Source organism: Cottoperca gobio, chromosome 11 (assembly GCF_900634415.1).
Source record: "Cottoperca gobio chromosome 11, fCotGob3.1, whole genome shotgun sequence".
NCBI classification, from domain to species: Eukaryota; Metazoa; Chordata; class Actinopteri; order Perciformes; family Bovichtidae; genus Cottoperca; species Cottoperca gobio.
This window is the reverse complement of record NC_041365.1, coordinates 10025644-10043828: the sequence shown is the minus strand read 5'-3', so window position 1 is coordinate 10043828 and position 18185 is coordinate 10025644. Positions and strand designations below refer to the sequence as shown.

General features: G+C 40.9%; 1 protein-coding gene across 1 annotated transcript in view; it reads right to left on the bottom strand.

The window, feature by feature from the left end:
• The window catches only part of LOC115015452 (oxysterol-binding protein-related protein 10), a 65978-nt gene that overhangs the window by 33324 nt on the left and 14469 nt on the right, over positions 1-18185 (bottom strand). Inside the window, 3 exon segments of the mRNA XM_075074136.1 lie at positions 1394-1591; positions 10947-11015; positions 12550-12629. Coding sequence (XP_074930237.1) covers positions 1394-1591; positions 10947-11015; positions 12550-12629 — 347 coding nt within the window.

Sequence of the window (18185 nt, the reverse complement as noted above, 5' to 3'; positions counted from 1 at the left end):
CATGAACCCTGGTTCAACAACATACACTCCTCCAGCTCTTCCCTCCAACACCGGCCATGTTAATCAGTATTGATATATACACCATAAAAATGCCAACAAAGCTGAATTTACAGTAAAGACTGAGCACCCTGCAGTCGATGTCAAGCCTGCCAGGAAGCCAGAAATATCTGCTGAAGTCACTGCACCAGCGTCCCACCTGAGAACAGTGTAGAGGCTCTGAAGGCCACGCAAAATGCAAAATGATCAGAAAGACAAACTCTTCTTCATAGACTTTATCCAAGTCTTTTATGTTTAAACACAAGGCTTTGTTTGATTCTAACAGTTGAGGGATTATTTCCTTTTTAAAGATAAAGATAACTTGCTTCGTCCAGCATTCCTATTCGTAATAATTACAAGTTCATTTCTAAGATTTTTGAATGCAGCAACATCTAGAAGGCATACGATTGAACAGGTTTTAAACCTATTTGGAAAAGTATCCACACTTGGGAAAGCAAGGTTCACATGAAGACAGACAAAGACGTTAGAAGGTGTCACTAAGCTCGTTTTCAGTAGCCTTGCTAGCTTGTCTACTTCTTGTGTGAGAAGTTAGTCAGAGAAGCAGGACATAATGTAACTTAACTTGAAAAAATACTGAAATTCTACAACCGAACGAAAAATATGGTGAAGCTTGTCATCCATACTTTAACTATGCTGCACATGTAAACACCCAACTAGGGACAAGAGTTGAAAATGAGCAATAGCTATAAACTCTCTGTGCAACACATCAGTTTCATGCTCTGTATTGGAACTATGTTAAATTGCATTATCCTTATTAGAAATAAATAAATAAAAATAAGTGATAATGTCCGATAATGTTAATGTCAATGGGCTAATTGGGATAATGGGCTGACAACTAAACGGGTCCAATGAGACATTTTTCGGACTATTAGGGCCATCCGAACAATGGGCAGTACCCTCAAAATATAAACCCTTCAAGAATATCTATGAAATGACAACACAACAATAAAAAAAAAAAATCTGTATTTCAGTTGTATTATCACAAAATGTAGCTTTTTATGCGCGAGTCTGTCGGCAAAAAGACTCACACCAATTGTTCAGAAAGTCTTGCTAGAAGAACATCAGATAATGAAGAGCAAACAGCTGAATGCTGTTGTAGTATTAGTTCAAACATTGATTCGTTGATCGTTCATTGATTGATCTCAGCAATGAAGTTGTAATAAAACAGAATCGTACATTCATGTTTTTGAACATCCACCTCCACTTCCTTATCTTATTCCTGTGCAACCCCATAAAAGGCAAAAACATTCCAAACAAAAGGCCATGCGTCTGCTCTCAAATTCAAGTCTTGAGGCCAAGGGTTATAAAAAAATATTGTTACGCCTTTGACACCCACCTCTTTGACCTCCAGCAGCCGTTCCGGGTACAGACTCTTGGCCCGCCGAGCTGCAGCCGGAGATTTGTGGTGGGTGATGGTGACGATGTTGCTGGGTGAGGCCACGTGGCTCAGATGCCGCTGAGAACCCGGGGATGAAGATGGGGTTAGGTGGGGGAGGAGGGAGAAGCTACGGGTCCGACCAGAGGATGAGGAGCCCTGGGGGGAAGCAGGGGGTGGCACAGAAAGGGAGAAAGAGTAGTGTGGGAATTTAAACGTGGAAGGAGCATGAAAATGTCAAAAGGAAGTGCATGCTCTTAAAAATGATCTCAGAAAAAAAAGTTTCACTAGGGAATGCCAAAGTTTCTCTTCCCCAAATCAAACAAACCTTTTGTACAGAAAAAAGAAACATTTATTTTCTCCGTTTCTTTAGTATAAGAACTATAAGATAAGTCAGTTAATGCTAAATGTTAGCTAGTCATTTGTTAAACTTCTAACTAATCTTAACCGTCAAGCTTCCTGTAACAAAGTCATTTAAATAAGTCAAGTGGGACACAACGCAGCAGTTAGTAGATATAGTGGCATACAAAGAGCTCCAGGAGTATGCCTTCCCTCAGCTTTTATAAAAAATATGTTCTTCTCAGTAGCTTGGCTAACGTTAATGGTAGCTAACATTAGCCATACCTGGAAGCCAGTAAAGATGAATGCTATTTGGCTTTCTTCATTTTAATAACTTTAAGATTTCTTATGTCAATGCTGCCTAGAAGCATACAACTTATAGCCTATACATGTTGTGTAAATATAGAACAGGATATTAGCTATTAAATATTAGTCAGAGGTTGATAAAACTAACTTTTCAGTTAATAAATGGGACTCAGTTTTAGCATCGAGACATTTCCTTGTGTCTGTGTGTCTGTGTCCTTATTTCTTAGATTAGCAGAGGAACATTATCCATCTCAACTGCAAGAGGAGAAAGTGAGAGAAGTTCCTGTAATATATACATCATATACCAATATCTCAAACATTTCACAGTAAAACAATACGATTACATATGCCATCTCTTTTCTTTCTGTCTACAAGGGCCCATCAACCTGACACCAGGAATCAATTTTAACAGCTGGACAGTTGTCCAAGAACAAGTGAAAAAAAAGTAGCCAACTCCTCGTGTTGGAGAAGCTAAAACAAGTGAATATAATATAATAATAATAATAATAATAATAATAAAAGGTTAAATAATAAAGACCCACTTTTCTTTAAGCATGCAGGATGTGGGGTAAAGGCATATTGCTCTTTAGAAATAGAGCATCTTTGGTCATCTTAAGCTAAACTTTCAAAGAACCCAATAATTAAAACTAAAGTGAACATATTACTAAAAACAAAAGAAATCCTGACAAATGCAGCTATACAGTAGGTGCCACCACCAGGTTTGTGGATTCAAGTTCAACTGAGTTTTATAAAAAAAAAAAAAAGGTTGTCATCACTTTTGTTGTTTTGTTTTTGTTCTCAGCTAAAGTCACATCACATTCTTCATTCTGATGCCTCCTTTGCTTCCCCTCTGTGACTCTTGTGTCTTCGGTTCACTGACCTCTGCGCTCACACAGGCAGCCATGTCGGACCAGAATCTCTCTCTCTTTCCTGTCTTTACTCTCCATTAGTGTACAACAGCGCAGAGAAACAACGCCACAGAGATGTATCCCTCAGAAGAGCACAGAGGTCTGTTCACGGCAGCAGTAAAAATGAAATAGATTCAATAAATCAAATAAACAACTTCCATGGCAGGACACTGCTCACTGAGAGGGAAACCACCAGCATTCAAAGTTGATGCTTCTCACTATGCAGAAATCAAACCAATTACCAACATTGTGTTGTAACATTATGCCAAATACATGATTAGTTGTTAATTGCTCGTTATTCTGCTAATTTGAATAGTGATAAGTAGAAACACATGCAAGTAAAAACACCAAATTAGACAAAAATACGAGCATTTTCCTTGCGTTTATATCCATTAAAACACTATATGAAGGGCAGGCCCTTGAGTACGTTTTTTAACAGAAAATAAATCAGCTTACAGGAGAACACTGTTGTATTGTGCAAGGCTAAGCCACGAGGCGTGAGTAAGCAGAAAAGGAAACAGCATTTCAGGAATGCGAACAGATAAGAAATGCGGAGGATTCATCCTCCAAAAATGGCACAAAACCCCGAGCATTTCCATACACTGGAATATCAGACCAAGAAAATGCAAAGAGGAAAAGGCAAAGAGGGGACGTGATGGAAGGGAGAGATGAGAAACATGCTCAATATAGGGGTTGCCAAATTCTTGGCAGTGTTTTCCAATATTTTTGGATTATGACCTTTTAAAAATGAACCAGTCTACTTGTCCTCATTTATTTTTGTCATGTTTTTTTTAGTACAGCTGCAGATAGATACGAAAGGGGGAGAGAGAGGGGATGACATGCAGCAAAGGGCCACAGGTCGCCTTAGTAATGGGGTGCCCCCTTTACCAGGTGAGCTAGTAGAGCTAGCCCAAATATTGTTTAATATCAAACACTTTAGAGGCCTGAAGATGTGCTTGTGTCCAGTATTTGACAAAAAGAGTAAAGATCAACAAAATAAATATGATCATTCCAGTCTAAAATCAAATGCTAAAAACTCAAGTACATTGAGAATTTTTATTTTAAGATTTTTTTGTAAATGAAAGTATGTGCTTTGAAACAAGAAGGAAGAAGGGCGCCTGTAATGGAGAAAAATAAACTTGGTTTAAAGAAAATACTTGAAAGAAATTGATGAGAATGTTTTCGTCTCTATACTGAAAAGTATAGAGACGAAAACATTCTCATTGGCAGATTGTTTCTCTTTGTTCAAGAACATAAGACTTTAAGAGCTCAAGTTACAGGCAAAAGTGACTTAGTAAGAAGATTTCTGCAGTAATCTTGTGACCTACAGATTCATGTTGGAGTACAAAGTATATAAGAAATATTGCAACACTTCGGGAAAGATTGCAATGACACACCATTGCTGAGGTATCTACCCTTCAATCCGAATTTGAAAATATAGTCATGACATAAATTTTAGGCCTTGGTAAATGTTGGACCATGATTGGGCCTCCAGTCTTCTAATCTTACACATAAAAGGCAGGATACTCTACGCCTGACAGACCAAGCTCAGTGGTAGAAAAAAAAGTCTTGAGGCTTGCTGCTTCACAGTTGCTCTGCTGTCACTCGAACGTGGGCGGACTTGGCCCTGTGAGAGGCAGCGTGGGTAGCCGGTGCAACGGTCAGCTGCTGACCTGTCATTTTCTGCACTACAGGGAACCACGATAATTACACACAATTAGCTATTCAGTAATAATCTTAGTTAGAGGGTATGAAAATAGTTTTTAAATACATATATACACAAATGCATACAAACTCATAACTATTTTAAGTGAATTTCTGGAATTTAAACCTTATTTGAACATTGTATAAATGAATAATACTGTAGCAAAAACCAAGTTTAAAGCCAAAAACAAACAAACAAACCAGTAGGCAGGAGTGGCACCAATACGCTTTCTTTATTCAAGCACAAAGTAAACAACATTACGAGTCCCACTCCAAGGTCTGACTTTTAGTGCCCTTACTGTCCGGGGTTACGTGCGTGTGGCTGTGGGTGTGTGTGTGTGTGTGTGGTTACACATGGCCTATTTATCAGGCTGCTAATTAGCTTGATAACCTACAGCTGTGCTAACTGCCTGACTGGGGCTGCGGACAAACAAGTTTTACGTGGGAAGGTTTCTAACTGAGTGAAATGACCCAGAAGAATCTAAGTGGCATCCCTGATAAGAGCTGGGAGAATTCTTTAAATGCTAAGGAAAGGAGCTTCAATGCTTCAAGAATATTTTGTATATGAAGCCCACTAAACAAAACTAAACTAAGTCTAAATAAAAGCAGTAGGCCAACTGTTAATTGTCTGGGTGGAAACATGCAATATAGCTTAAATTTCTAATTTTCTGATTGTTCTTTTAAATTGTATTTAACAGGAGGAGGTCCAGATGAATATAAAGTTGGTCTGAAGTGTCTAACTGACTCCAAAAAACATTTGGACTTTAACCTCCGTATTTCTAAATTCCTGGCTATGGCCCTGTGTATCGTTGTGTTCAAAGCTCTATTCATCCCATATACAATCTAGTTAGGGCTGTCAAGCGATTAACTAGGAGTGCGATTAATCTGCGTTAATATTTTTACCACGCTATTTTTTCTGTGATTAATTAATTGAAATTAACGCGCTAATTCGACAGCCCTAAATCTAATAAATAGGTCTTCAACAGGGGGTCTGCAGACGTACTGCAGGAGGGTCGCAAAATTGTTTGTAGATAAAGCAAAAAAATAATAAAAAAGATAAATTAAATATATATTTTTTATTACTATTTTCTTTGGTTGCTTTGCACATTCACATTCCCTCCTCCGCTGTACTTCGCGAAGGGTGACGACACAAACCTACAGCATACCTGTCAACATTGGAGTTTCAAAATAAGGGAGATTTTCTGGCGGACTCCATCCATACCTTAACGGCTCTCAGCCACCAGCCCCTACCCAAACATTTGCTCTTTCTGGTCCACTGAGCCCCGCCCCCCTCGCACCGCCACCTGTACTGTCAATCACAGTGTGCTACTGAACCTTCAAAAGGCGGTCACCTATGCGCCACTGGACTGTTTAAAACGGGCTCTTTTCAATATAAGATCTCTCACCAGCAAGGCCTTACTGGTTTATGAGTTCATTATTGACAAAAACCTTGACTTCTTGTGCCTCACTGAGACTTGGCAACAGCCAAACGACTTCTCCCACCTTAATGAAGCTGTCCCACCTGGCTTCACCTTCTTCAGTAAACGCCGTGCTACCGGGAGAGGGGCTGGTCTTGCTGTGCTCTATCGTGAGACCATTAAAGTCAATACTATCACTGTACCCCATCATTCCTCTTTTGAATGCCTAGCTGTGAAACTCACTGGCTCTGCACCCATCATTATTGTTACCATCTACAGACCTCCTAAAACCTCTGCTGTTTTTCTCACTGAACTATCAGAACCTTTAACATCTGTCTGTGCGATGTCCCCCACTGTCATCCTTGTGGGGGACTTTAACATCCATATCGACGACCCTTCCAGTACTCTTGCCAATGACTTCACCTCACTTCTTGAATGTCTTGGTATCACACAGCATGTCAACTTCCCAACGCATAACAAAGGTCACATACTGGATTTAATCTGCTGCACTGGTCTTACTCCCTCTAACCTCACTATTGCAGAGTTCCCCATCTCTGACCATAAAGTTGTGTCCTTCAAGGTCAAAGCCCCCCTATCCACCATAAAAAAGCAACGGACCATCTCCTTCAGAAACATTAAACACATCAACCCCACGGATTTCACCACCCTCATTAACTCCTCCCCCAGTCCTCCCCCATCCTTCTCCCCTGATGAACTGGTGAGTCACTACAATGACTGTGTCTCCTCTTCCCTGGATGCTCTGGCCCCCCTCAAAACTTGCACAGTCTCCTTTGTTCACACCGCTCCCTGGTTCACCGCAGACCTTCGACAACTAAAAACCACTGGTCGTCGACTCGAGCGGCTGTGCAAAAAGACTGGACTCTCAGTGCACATCCAACTTTACACTGAACACCTACACCTCTACAAGAAAGCTCTCTCCCCCGCAAAATCCTCCTACTACTCCAACCTCATCAACACTGGTAAAAATAACACTAGAATCCTCTTCTCAACAGTCAGTCACCTACTTCAGCCAGCTACAACTCTCCCGCCAGATATCTCCACCGACCACTGCAATGACTTCCTGCAATTCTTTGACACCAAAATCAACACCATCCATCATCAGCTGGCCTCATCCTGTACTTCCCCAAGTGATCCACCCTGGATGGCTACCACCAGCCAACCATTCACCAGCAACCTCTCCAACTTCTCACTAGCAATAGAATCGACCATCTCCAAGCTCATCCTTAAATCCAAACCCACTACCCGTCAGCTCGACCCCCTCCCCACTATCCTCATCAAAGCCTGTCTACCTTCCATCACCCCCATGATCACAAGAATAATTAACTCCTCCCTCACCACTGGATCTGTACCCCCCTCCCTCAAAACAGCTGCAATTATGACGGTTCTCAAAAAAGCCTGGTGCTGACCCAGCTGACCTAAACCATTACCGGCCCATCTCCAACCTCTCCATCTCCATCTCCAAAACCCTTGAACGAGTCGTTGCTGCTCAACTTCAGCTGCACCTCGACACAAACAACCTCCATGAACCTTTTCAACCTGGTTTTCGCCCCAACCACAGTACTGAAAGAGCCCTGGTCAAACTCACCAACGACCTCCTCCGTGCAGCGGACTCTGAACTACTCACCATCCTTATCCTCCTTGACCTCACCGCTGCCTTTGACACCATCTCCCACCAGACACTCATCCAGCGCCTGGCTGACATTGGGATCTCTGGTGTAGCACTTTCCTGGTTTTCATCTTATCTCTACAACAGACAACAATATGTGCAACTGAGCAACCACAGGTCCAGGTGTTCTGCTGTGTCATGGGGTGTCCCCCAGGAGTCAGTACTGGGTGCACTATTGTTCATTATCTACCTCCTTCCCCTTGGCACAATCCTCCGCCACCACAATGTCCACTTTCACTGTTATGCCGATGACACTCAGGTGTACATTTCTACAAAACCCACCACTGCCCGACCGCCCACATCCCTCACCACCTGCCTACAAGACGTTCGGAGATGGATGACCAGGAACTCCTTGAAACTCAATGGCGACAAAACCGAGGCCATTCTCATCGGCTCCAAAAGCAATTTATCCAAAACACAAACTTCCACTGCCCCAAACTTCATCATCGATGGCTTCTCCGTACCGTTCTCCAGTCAAGTGAAGAGCCTTAGTGTCACTCTGGACAGCATCCTCTCCTTTGTACCCCACATAAAGAACATCACCCGCACTGCTTTTTTCCACCTGCGCAACATCTCCAGACTCCGCCTGTCCCTGTCCCAATCCAGTACAGAAGTCTTGGTCCATGCTTTTGTGACATCACGGATCGACTACTGTAATGCTGTTCTCTCTGGCCTTCCAACCAAACTGCTCAACCGACTTCAAATCATCCAAAACGCCGCTGCCCGGATCACGACCCGCACCAAATCCTCTGAACACATCACCCCCATTCTCCTGAAACTTCACTGGCTCCCTGTTCAATCCCGGATCCACTACAAAAACATCCTGCTCACCTACAAAGCCCCCCACCTACCTAAGTGACCTCCTTCAGGAGTATACCCCCTCCCGCTCCCTCCGCTCATCCTCAGCTGGTCTACTGACGACCCCCACATCACGCCTCATCACCATCGTCGGCGTTTTCCTTTTGTATGTCTCTTGTTGATGCTCATCATGTAGCCTGGGCCGATTAGCACATAATAAATTATCAACATCTGTGTGTCTTGGTTTGTTACCGAGCCAACAGTCAATACTCCACTGAAATCTCACGACATCATACTACTGCACTGCTCGTTCGATCATTACTCAGCGATTCCGCAACTTGCGTCAAGTCGGTTTATAGGGAAGTCAGCCCACTACAAAAAACAACAGTGTTTGCAAAGGGAAAAGTACATATAAACATGGCCGCCGCACTGACCATTCTGCTGTGTTGATGTGAATGTTTGTTTTACTCTCATTCCATCACTATGGTCCACTCATCCATTAAAGAGTTATTGCTTTATTGAACAAGGAGCTTTATTGCACACAGTCAGTGTGGTTATGTCAGTATGCAGAATGTAATGTAATGTAATATAGTAGCACTAGATTATTTAATTGAGTTTCAAAGTTCATTCTTGACATTGGAGACAGATGTTGAACACTACCTGAAGCTAGATTTATACTTAATGCAATGGCTCAACAGGATTTCTGCCATAGATACGCACAGTGTAGAACTAATGCAAAACAACGTACATTGGAACCGGCTGCACGAGCCTTCTACTGCTATCGTAAAAGAGCAAGAATGATTGACAACTGATTACAAAACAAGAATTCCTCAAAGTAAATTTCCACTTTATTTGGTCAAAGTCTATACTTTGCATTTGTATAACATTAAGGTACAACACCTACACCTATCTAACTAAATGTGATGTTTTTTCAAATACTTACTTACTAAATACAGAAAGTAGCTGCCTGAAAAAGCCATTATGGCTAACTGCATTAGAGTCAAGAGACAGTCAATCTTGTCTGTCTGTCATTAGCTGCTTTTCCATCCACATTCTCAATTTGTGCGTTACAAAACCTGACGCTGGAAACGCTTTTTAAAATCGCAAAACGTTTTTATACTAGGTTGAAGTGGAAAATGTGGCGTATTATTGTTGCAAAAGGCAAGTGCAATAGAAGCAGACTTAGCTAATTACTCATGACGTACATGAAGCATGTGACTCTCAATGAACCAACTCCTAATTGTTGCACAAGAGTAGAAGATGGAAACACTTTCTTACTCATAACAAGGCTCATTTGTGTATTGGGAGGATAAACAGAGAGAGAGATCACGTCTGAGCCAAAACTTACATGATTTGTAAATGTATCTGGTAACTCCATCTGCTGATGAAAATCATACTGCTATGATCAAAAACTCAAGAAAGAGCTATTAAATTAACCTTGAGCTGAGAGTGTGAGGATTCAAATCTTTTGCTGTGTCAGAGAAGCTCAATGGCCATTTGTAATACAGTTTTACACCTGCACAATATCTTCAGGTGTTCCTGATCTTTTGTCCACCGCCCATGGCTCTCCACGGATAAAGTCCTGCACCATCTACGCTGAGGAGAAAACTAGCGTACAAACATAATCTTCATTCTACCTCATCAACTTTAAAATAAAAGCCTCTCTCAGGCAAGTCTGATAAATGTATTTACTACATCTGTATTTTTACTCAGTTTCTAATAAAGACGAGGACAATGAATCCCTGACCCTTTTTTTTGGTAAATAATAAATCCAGCTACACCTTTTGTGTTATCAGAGCCTCCACTGCTGACTGTCGCAATGGCGGAGAAGCTGCGATAATGATCTGAGAGACAGACAGTGCAGCTCAGGGACGGATTAGACCACAGCAGTGGGTACAGTAATAACAGCTGCTGCCGTGGTAATGCCCCACAGTCAACGAACAGGAACAAAATGCCCGTTCAGCTCCGTAGGGCAGAAAGAAAAAGAGAGATGGACCGTCTTTCTTCTTCCACTTTTTCCTTGCTTATCCAATTTCCTCTGGTGTTTTGACTGCTTTCCCTCATCACGGCTGAGCAGAGTAATTGGACTTTCCCCGTCTTCCAGCTGTGCAGCAGTTTCAAGTGGTAAAGAGCTACATGCTGAATAAGCGAGCCGGTGATGAGGCAGCACAATGAGGCTGGGGTAATTGTTTAAAAAGACACATGACAAAGTGTCTTTTCAAAGAGTAGTCAACATGGGATAGAAAATGTACACTGCACGACAGATGTTGGAGTTTTCTGTGCGCTCTCTAATGTTTGTAGGTGAAACTACGTTTGTGAAACAGGAAGCAGGTACATCTCAGTGTTTGACTCACCAGCATCTCCTGGCCTCCTCCTGCTCGTTCCACACTCAAGTGTTCATCGGAGCCCTTTAGCTTCCTCCCCTGAAACCAAACACACACACACACACACGCACAGACAGATTAATGGAAAGAATTGTTACACAACATGACAAAAGCTTTGCCTTTATTTACTGTTCGACAGAGTTGTTAATGTTCTTTTTTAAGATAACCATGACATTCACACTTATTTGTCTTCTTTTGACAGTGACCTTTGAAATGTAGCAGATTTTCATATCATACAGGCTATCAGCAATCCAACGCCTACAATTCAGCATGACATTCCTTCAGTCCAGGACAGCTTCTCTGTACAATGGGAGTTTCAGAGCCTGTCAGTTGAATTGTTTTCGCTTGTACAGATGTTTCACGATGATAATGTTTACATTTCCCAACATTGGAAATGTCCACTAGCATCTTTGCAAAAGTCGTGACAAATAAACATCAGTGTTATGAAATCAGTCACCAAATGATCTTCAGAAGTTAGAAAGTGTATTACACGCATCACAACATCAGCTTGTTAATTTACAGCTGCAGCAAAGACCAACAACAACTATACGTTCACAGTACAAAAGCAACTTTAATACCAAAAATGTGCAAAATAAATTAAGTTTGGATTAACGCACCAAATCCTCTGAACACATCACCCCCATTCTCCTAAAGCTTCACTGGCTCCCTGTTCAATCCCAGATCGACTACAAAAACCTCCTGCTCACCTACAAAGCCCTCCACAAACTCGCCCCCACCTACCTATCTGACCTCCTTCAGGAGTATACCCCCTCCTGCTCCCTCCGCTCATCCTCAGCTGGTCTACTAACAATCCCCACATCATGCCTCATCACCAGGGCCTTCAGCTGCACTGCTCCCAGGCTCTGGAATTCAACATTCAAGTCCCACCTCAAAACTCACTTATTCAAACTGGCCTACTCTCTGTAGTCGCCATCATCCTCCCCCCCTCTTCTCTGTCTGGCTTTCTTCCTGTGTTTCCACCTTATCTCTGGTGTTGTTTGTCTGCTTCTCCCTTCCAATGTCCTGCTGTTCTTATCTCTTGTATTTTGTAAGGTGTCCTTGGGTGTCTTGAAAGGCGCCTCCAAATAAAATGTATTATTATTACTTCTTGCATCAGACACACACACACACACACACACACACACACACACTTTTTTTAACGGTGCGCGATATAGAGAGATGGTTAGAAAAATGGCGTGGAAGAAATGTGTCACCTTTAGACTCAAAGAGCCAGTGGACTAAAAGCAGAACAGAAATAAAGAGAGCCAGCACTTTTCAGGACTGTACAGAAGGTTTTCACCTGGTGGAGGACCTGCACCTGCACACAGACTGACAACATGTTGAACTCATGAACCTGACCTGAGTTTACTGAAATGGGAAACTTGTCACATTTATAAACAGACAGGGAAACAGGAATCAGAAGGGAAACGTGAAGGCTTTCCGCTCACTTCTCTTCCTGAGGAACAAACGCCAGAGTAATGTTTACAACTCTGTTATTGCAAGAATGTGTGTATGTATGTATGTGTGTGTGTGTGTGTGTATATGTGTGTGTGTGTGTGTGTGTGTATTTTACCATGGCACTGCTGTCAGAGTGACGTCTGGCACATGCTTGGAGCTGATTGATCCAAAACTGCTGCTCCTTGGCGTCGGCGGCTACAAAGACACACAGAACAAAAATACATTCTTAAAATTACAGTACAAAGCTCAACTTCCTTTACACACACACACACACACACACACACACACACACACACACACACACACACACACACACACACACACACACACACACACACACACACACACACACACACACACACACACACACACACACACACAGAGACAGAGACACACACACACACACACACACAACATTGAGAATCACCAATAAGCTCTTACAAGAGTTCACAGCCAGGTCAATAAGCATTTATAAGAAAGCCATCTGCTTTAAAGTATCGCTCTACAGCCATTCAATTTTGTATTATTGTATTGTGACTCTCATTATCACAGATGAACTTTTAAATCATTGCCCAAGGTTTATGCCAAGCACTAAACAACAGCTAAAGGAACAAGAAGCCAGTTATCACAAGATGCAGTTAAAATGTGAGTCTCTTTGTAAGATTATTTAATAAACAGTCACTGTTTTAGCGGCACATTACTCGCTACATGCTTTTTCACGGCTTTCCCCACAGTAATAACAGCAAATGCTGAATTACTGTCATTATGAGGGTACAGAGTTTGAGTCCTTAATATGATTTCAAAGATTTGGAGAGCCTGGGAGGAGGTGTACAGGTGATAAGGAAACAAAGAGTATTTAATTGGCAGATTCCAATTATTTTAGACTCAAACTTGGGCTATTTTTAACCAACAAAATAAATAAATGAATAATAAATTCACTGTTCCGGCACCAGAAGTCTTGGTAGTGTATAGTTTAGACTTTAATAATGGGTAATAAAATGTAAAGACATTTTAATCTAACCCTTATGGCATCTGGTCTGACTCTGTGGAGACTTAGACTCATGTAGTGCTGCAACTATTATTTTCATTGTTGATTCTTCTAACAATTGTTTTTGATTCATCAATTATTTTTCAAGGCTATGAAATGTCAGAAAACTGTTAAAAACAAGAAGGAACAATGTATGCTTAAATTTCCCAGAACCCAAAAGAAAAAGCAGCAAATCTTCACATTTAAGAAGCTGAAAGTAGAGAACAATAAGCATTTTTGCTTAATTTTCAAACTTAATTTTTTGCTTCAGCCGTCGTCTCATGAGCTCAGTATTTCTTAACCCTGATCTGAACCAATTATCATGTACTGAAAATACAAAATTCATCATGAGATCAGGTGTCTGAACTGACAGTGAAAAGTGTTTTGACCCCAAACTTGGTTAAATGAGCGGAAACATGGCGTGATAGGAGGCAGATACACAAACCCTACACACACATATAGCATTTAGGGCATGTGGTTGGTGTATGAGGTTTCAAGTGTGGTTTCATTTTATTTTATTTTTATGGGCAGCCTCTCTAGTCAACAGCCATTTGAGGCACGAAATTTGCTTTTTGTGTAAGTTTAACAAGCTCAAGGCTGGTTTTGTACCAAAAAGTAGACATGTACGTCAATAAGCATAAGAAGAAACAGAGAGAATCTACAGCTACAGCAAGCAGCCGGTTTGCTTAGCTTAGCATAAACATTGGAAACAGGGAAAACATAAAAATCTAAAAGCGTAATGACGACTAGGTGTTTCTAGCTAGGTGTTTCCTGTTTCCAGTTTTTGTGCTAAGCTAAGCTAATACAGACATGAAGCTGGTATCGATCTTGTCATCTAACTCTTCCACTCCTTTAAATGCATAACAATTGCAGCGTGCATAAGAAAAATGATCAGGGAACCAGCATAACCATTGCAAAAGAAGTTTTAAAAAGAAATGAAGGATTAAATTAAACTAATGACTTAAATTGTGCTGTGAAGAAATCAGTGAGGACGACCTGCTGGATGTCTGTGATCCAAATGATTATTTGCCGACTGTCTACCATGTGACCCTGTTACCTCCTGAATGATGTGCTGAGGTCTGTGTATCACATCCGAACCTCTTCATTTTCTCCTCTATGCTAAATTGAAGATTCAGTATTCAAGAGATAGCACGGTTCATTTGGCCGATTGGTGAGCAGCACAGGAAGCAGCTTGATGCTCTCTGCGTGCTTGTGGTTTTCCCCTTGGCACAGAGACAATACACCCGGTTATCTTTACACAAATAACCAGTTGAAGCTCAGACCTGCTGACTAACACAGCGAGCTGCAGGCCTGCCCGTTGAAGGAGACGCTGACTGTCTGCTTGTTTTGACCTGCTCCAGGTCAGACTGGAAAATAATATCCTTCTGATCCCATTTCACTGACTAATTACAATAACAATGTCTTTGGTGGGTCTGATAACATTCAGGCTGTAGGTCAATCCCAGCTGGAGCACAAACAAAAAAAGAGAAACAAAAGATATAAAGATGGAAGATACTTGCACCTGATTTCAGATATTATCTGTTGATGATATGCTTATTTCTACTTTAGTATTTGCTACTAAAATACAAAACAAAAACAACACTCAAACTTTCATTATTAACTAAAACTCAAATACACTAAAAGGTCACTTAAAACAAAGATCCCTCTCTGTGGCAGGTCATCCGTGCACCTGGGCACAACCTTGTTTGAAGGTGCGCTTGATTTTGTAACCCTGTGTGTTCAGTGGTGACTGTATTAAATGGCATCCAAAAGTCCCATACACACATAACGTATCACCTCTGGCTAGTAGTGATTCAGTTTACATGCACACAATTACAGCCACCAAAAACTGTTAAAATATTCATATACAGTATGTCATGTCAAATGCCAGGATGTCATCGGTTTACTTTTATTCTATTATTATTTTAGTTTATGTCCTTGTACTGCTGAAACAATCAGATATTTCCCCTTTGGGATCAATAAATGTGTATCTCATTTGATCTTTTAGGCTTGTGAGTTTTGTTTTCGGACAGACTTTAATACACGTGTCCACTTGCGATCAGTCACTGAAAGTAGTTTTGAGTAATACACATCCATGCAGGGGTCGTGGCAGCACTTAAGAGCACCCTTGCAAAACAAATTATAACAGGAATGGGACACCCTAACCCTTATAGACCCTTGCATGAATGTACACATTAGACTCACAGGACTGGGTGGAAAACAGGAACATTTCGACTTAAATAATGTTTCAGTTCAGCCAAAAGCATTAGATATCATTCAGATTCAAACAAAGGTTGACATTTCCATTTCACCTTTTCAGTTTGGTCCAATTATTAAAATCTTTTTAAACAATGAACTCTTACTATCCAGCCAGTAAGGAAGCCTGCAGACACTAATCAGGGTGAACAGATAATGTCATTTTTTGGGTTTAAAGGTTCTTCAAAGACCAAAACTAACTAACTAACAATGTAAATAACATTACAACATTATTTATCATGTCTCTATCATGTCGTACGACCTGGTTTGTTTGAAGCATACTGATTTCTTTAATTCAATCTAGATTAAACTCTGGTTGTAAGACATTTTTATCAAACAATGTTTTATCTTTTCCCCTGATTTTCATCCAAAGAAAGGCTTTAAACATGGAAATGATTGCAGGACTGTCTCTTTTAGAGACTGAATATTGAAGATGCATATTCCTTATATTAGATTTAAAAGTTATTATATCGCCACTATAATGACATTTTTAAATCCTCTGTTCAGTGTTAGTGTATTTTAAACATGCTGATAAAAAGGTATTTCAATGTATGGAGAAATCCATTTGCACTTGTCAATCACTCGCACCTCCGACATCTGCTGCAGTCATGAGAACATCTACAAAAGGCCTCTTTAGGTGAAAAGGCAACTCTGAGAAAATGAGACGTTCACAGAAACTCCTGACAAGTGCAGCGCTCGAGACGCGACTCCCACTGGGAGTGGATGCTCGCCTTTACGGGGGAAAACAAGATATTCACACAGAAAGCACCTGTGCTAAGCTCGTTCTGCAAATATACCAAAAATACCTTCAAAATGATTCCTACTTGTCATCATCCACAGAAATAACTCACTCTAAAAAAGGAGCTACTTACCCAGAGAGTGAGCAAGTGTCTAAATCAGATATTTTTCTCTGGGATGTGCACAAGCCTAGCTGTGATAAAAGATAATTAGCTCTCTGTATTGAGTAGAGCAGTGTTGCTATGCTAATTTGCACCTGTTCGCATGGTGACGCAAGAGATATACACTCTGCTTAGCTCGGAGCATGACGTACTGTTCTCATTCAGGGAGAGTACTGTGATATTGATAAACATTTCAAAGCTGGTTTTGTGTCACAAGCGGCGCAGACTTCGAGGTGACATGCTGACAAGCTCTATTAATGTGATGAATGCATGAGGTTTGAGCTGGAAACCGAGGGGACTAACAAGGACATGAGAAGCTGGTCCGTCTGCACATTTAAAATGAGAAACAATAGACACTCATACTGGTCTGTGTGTCTTATTCAAATGTCAATATCCATCCCAGAGAGAAGGCTGAACGATATCCGAACACCTCACAGTAAAAGAGAACGAAACCACCTTCATCGCCTTGTTACAAAGTTATTGATTACTGATAACAGTAAGTCTGAGGCTTAATACTCAGACTTAGAGCTAGATATGATTAAAGTGTTGGGAGATATAATGTGCTAGTACAAAGTACTTTGAAATATATATTTAACGGACACGCTGACCGGGACTGGAAAGGTTAGTAGAGAGGCCGAGCAATTACAGCAACCAGACTTGACAATAGGAAAAAATATTTTTCAATTGGATTTGTGTTCTTGAATAGTGGCACCATATAAGAGTGCGAGATGTAATATAAAGGCAATGAGTAGAGTCCATTTCTCTCGTCATTTTACGTACTAAGTACTAAGTTAAAAATCTACACCAGGAAAAGTATCAAGTGGATCAATATTCGAGGAAAAGGTCACTTTCAAAATGGAGAACAGGCACAATTTGTTCTCCGAGTGTAAATGTAGTAAAGCACACGACTAAAGTAAAAGCTTAGTTCGGTACAAATAAAAATGTTAACATTAAATTATGAGCATACTTGTTGATTGTTTTTTAAAGGAAAGTTTGACATTCTTTTTTTTTGTTAGATGATAATTTTTGATGCCACTCCAGCAGCCAATTAGCTTAGCTTAGCATAAAGACCGTAAGCAAAACAACTACCTGTACCCCAATATTAACAACTTTACATTTCTGTTGTTGTAGAGATTACATTTTAAGATAACGTCTACTGGCTGCAGCTCCATATTTAACACACAGTTGTGTTGATCTTCTAATCTAACTGTCAACAAGAAAGCCCAAATGTAAGATCACGTAAAACCAAACAAATAGTTTGCTGTAGACATATTTGTGGTGAACAATGCTCTTGGCAGGTTCATGCTTCAAAATTCTGCAACATGTTTTTATTATTATGAGGCACAAGGAAGATGATGTCAGACATCCTAATCAGCCAGTTTGAAAGCTGAACACAACTTGACCCTCTCATTGAGCGACTGTCTCACTGAGACATCGTATGATAAATGGCTTAATTTGCCATCTGTGCATTCAGACATGATTAAATTCCCACAGCTCTTCACCTTTGCTCAGCAGCAAAACACGAGGCCCGACAGTCTCCTGACATCCGATAATGAAATACTTCCTTTA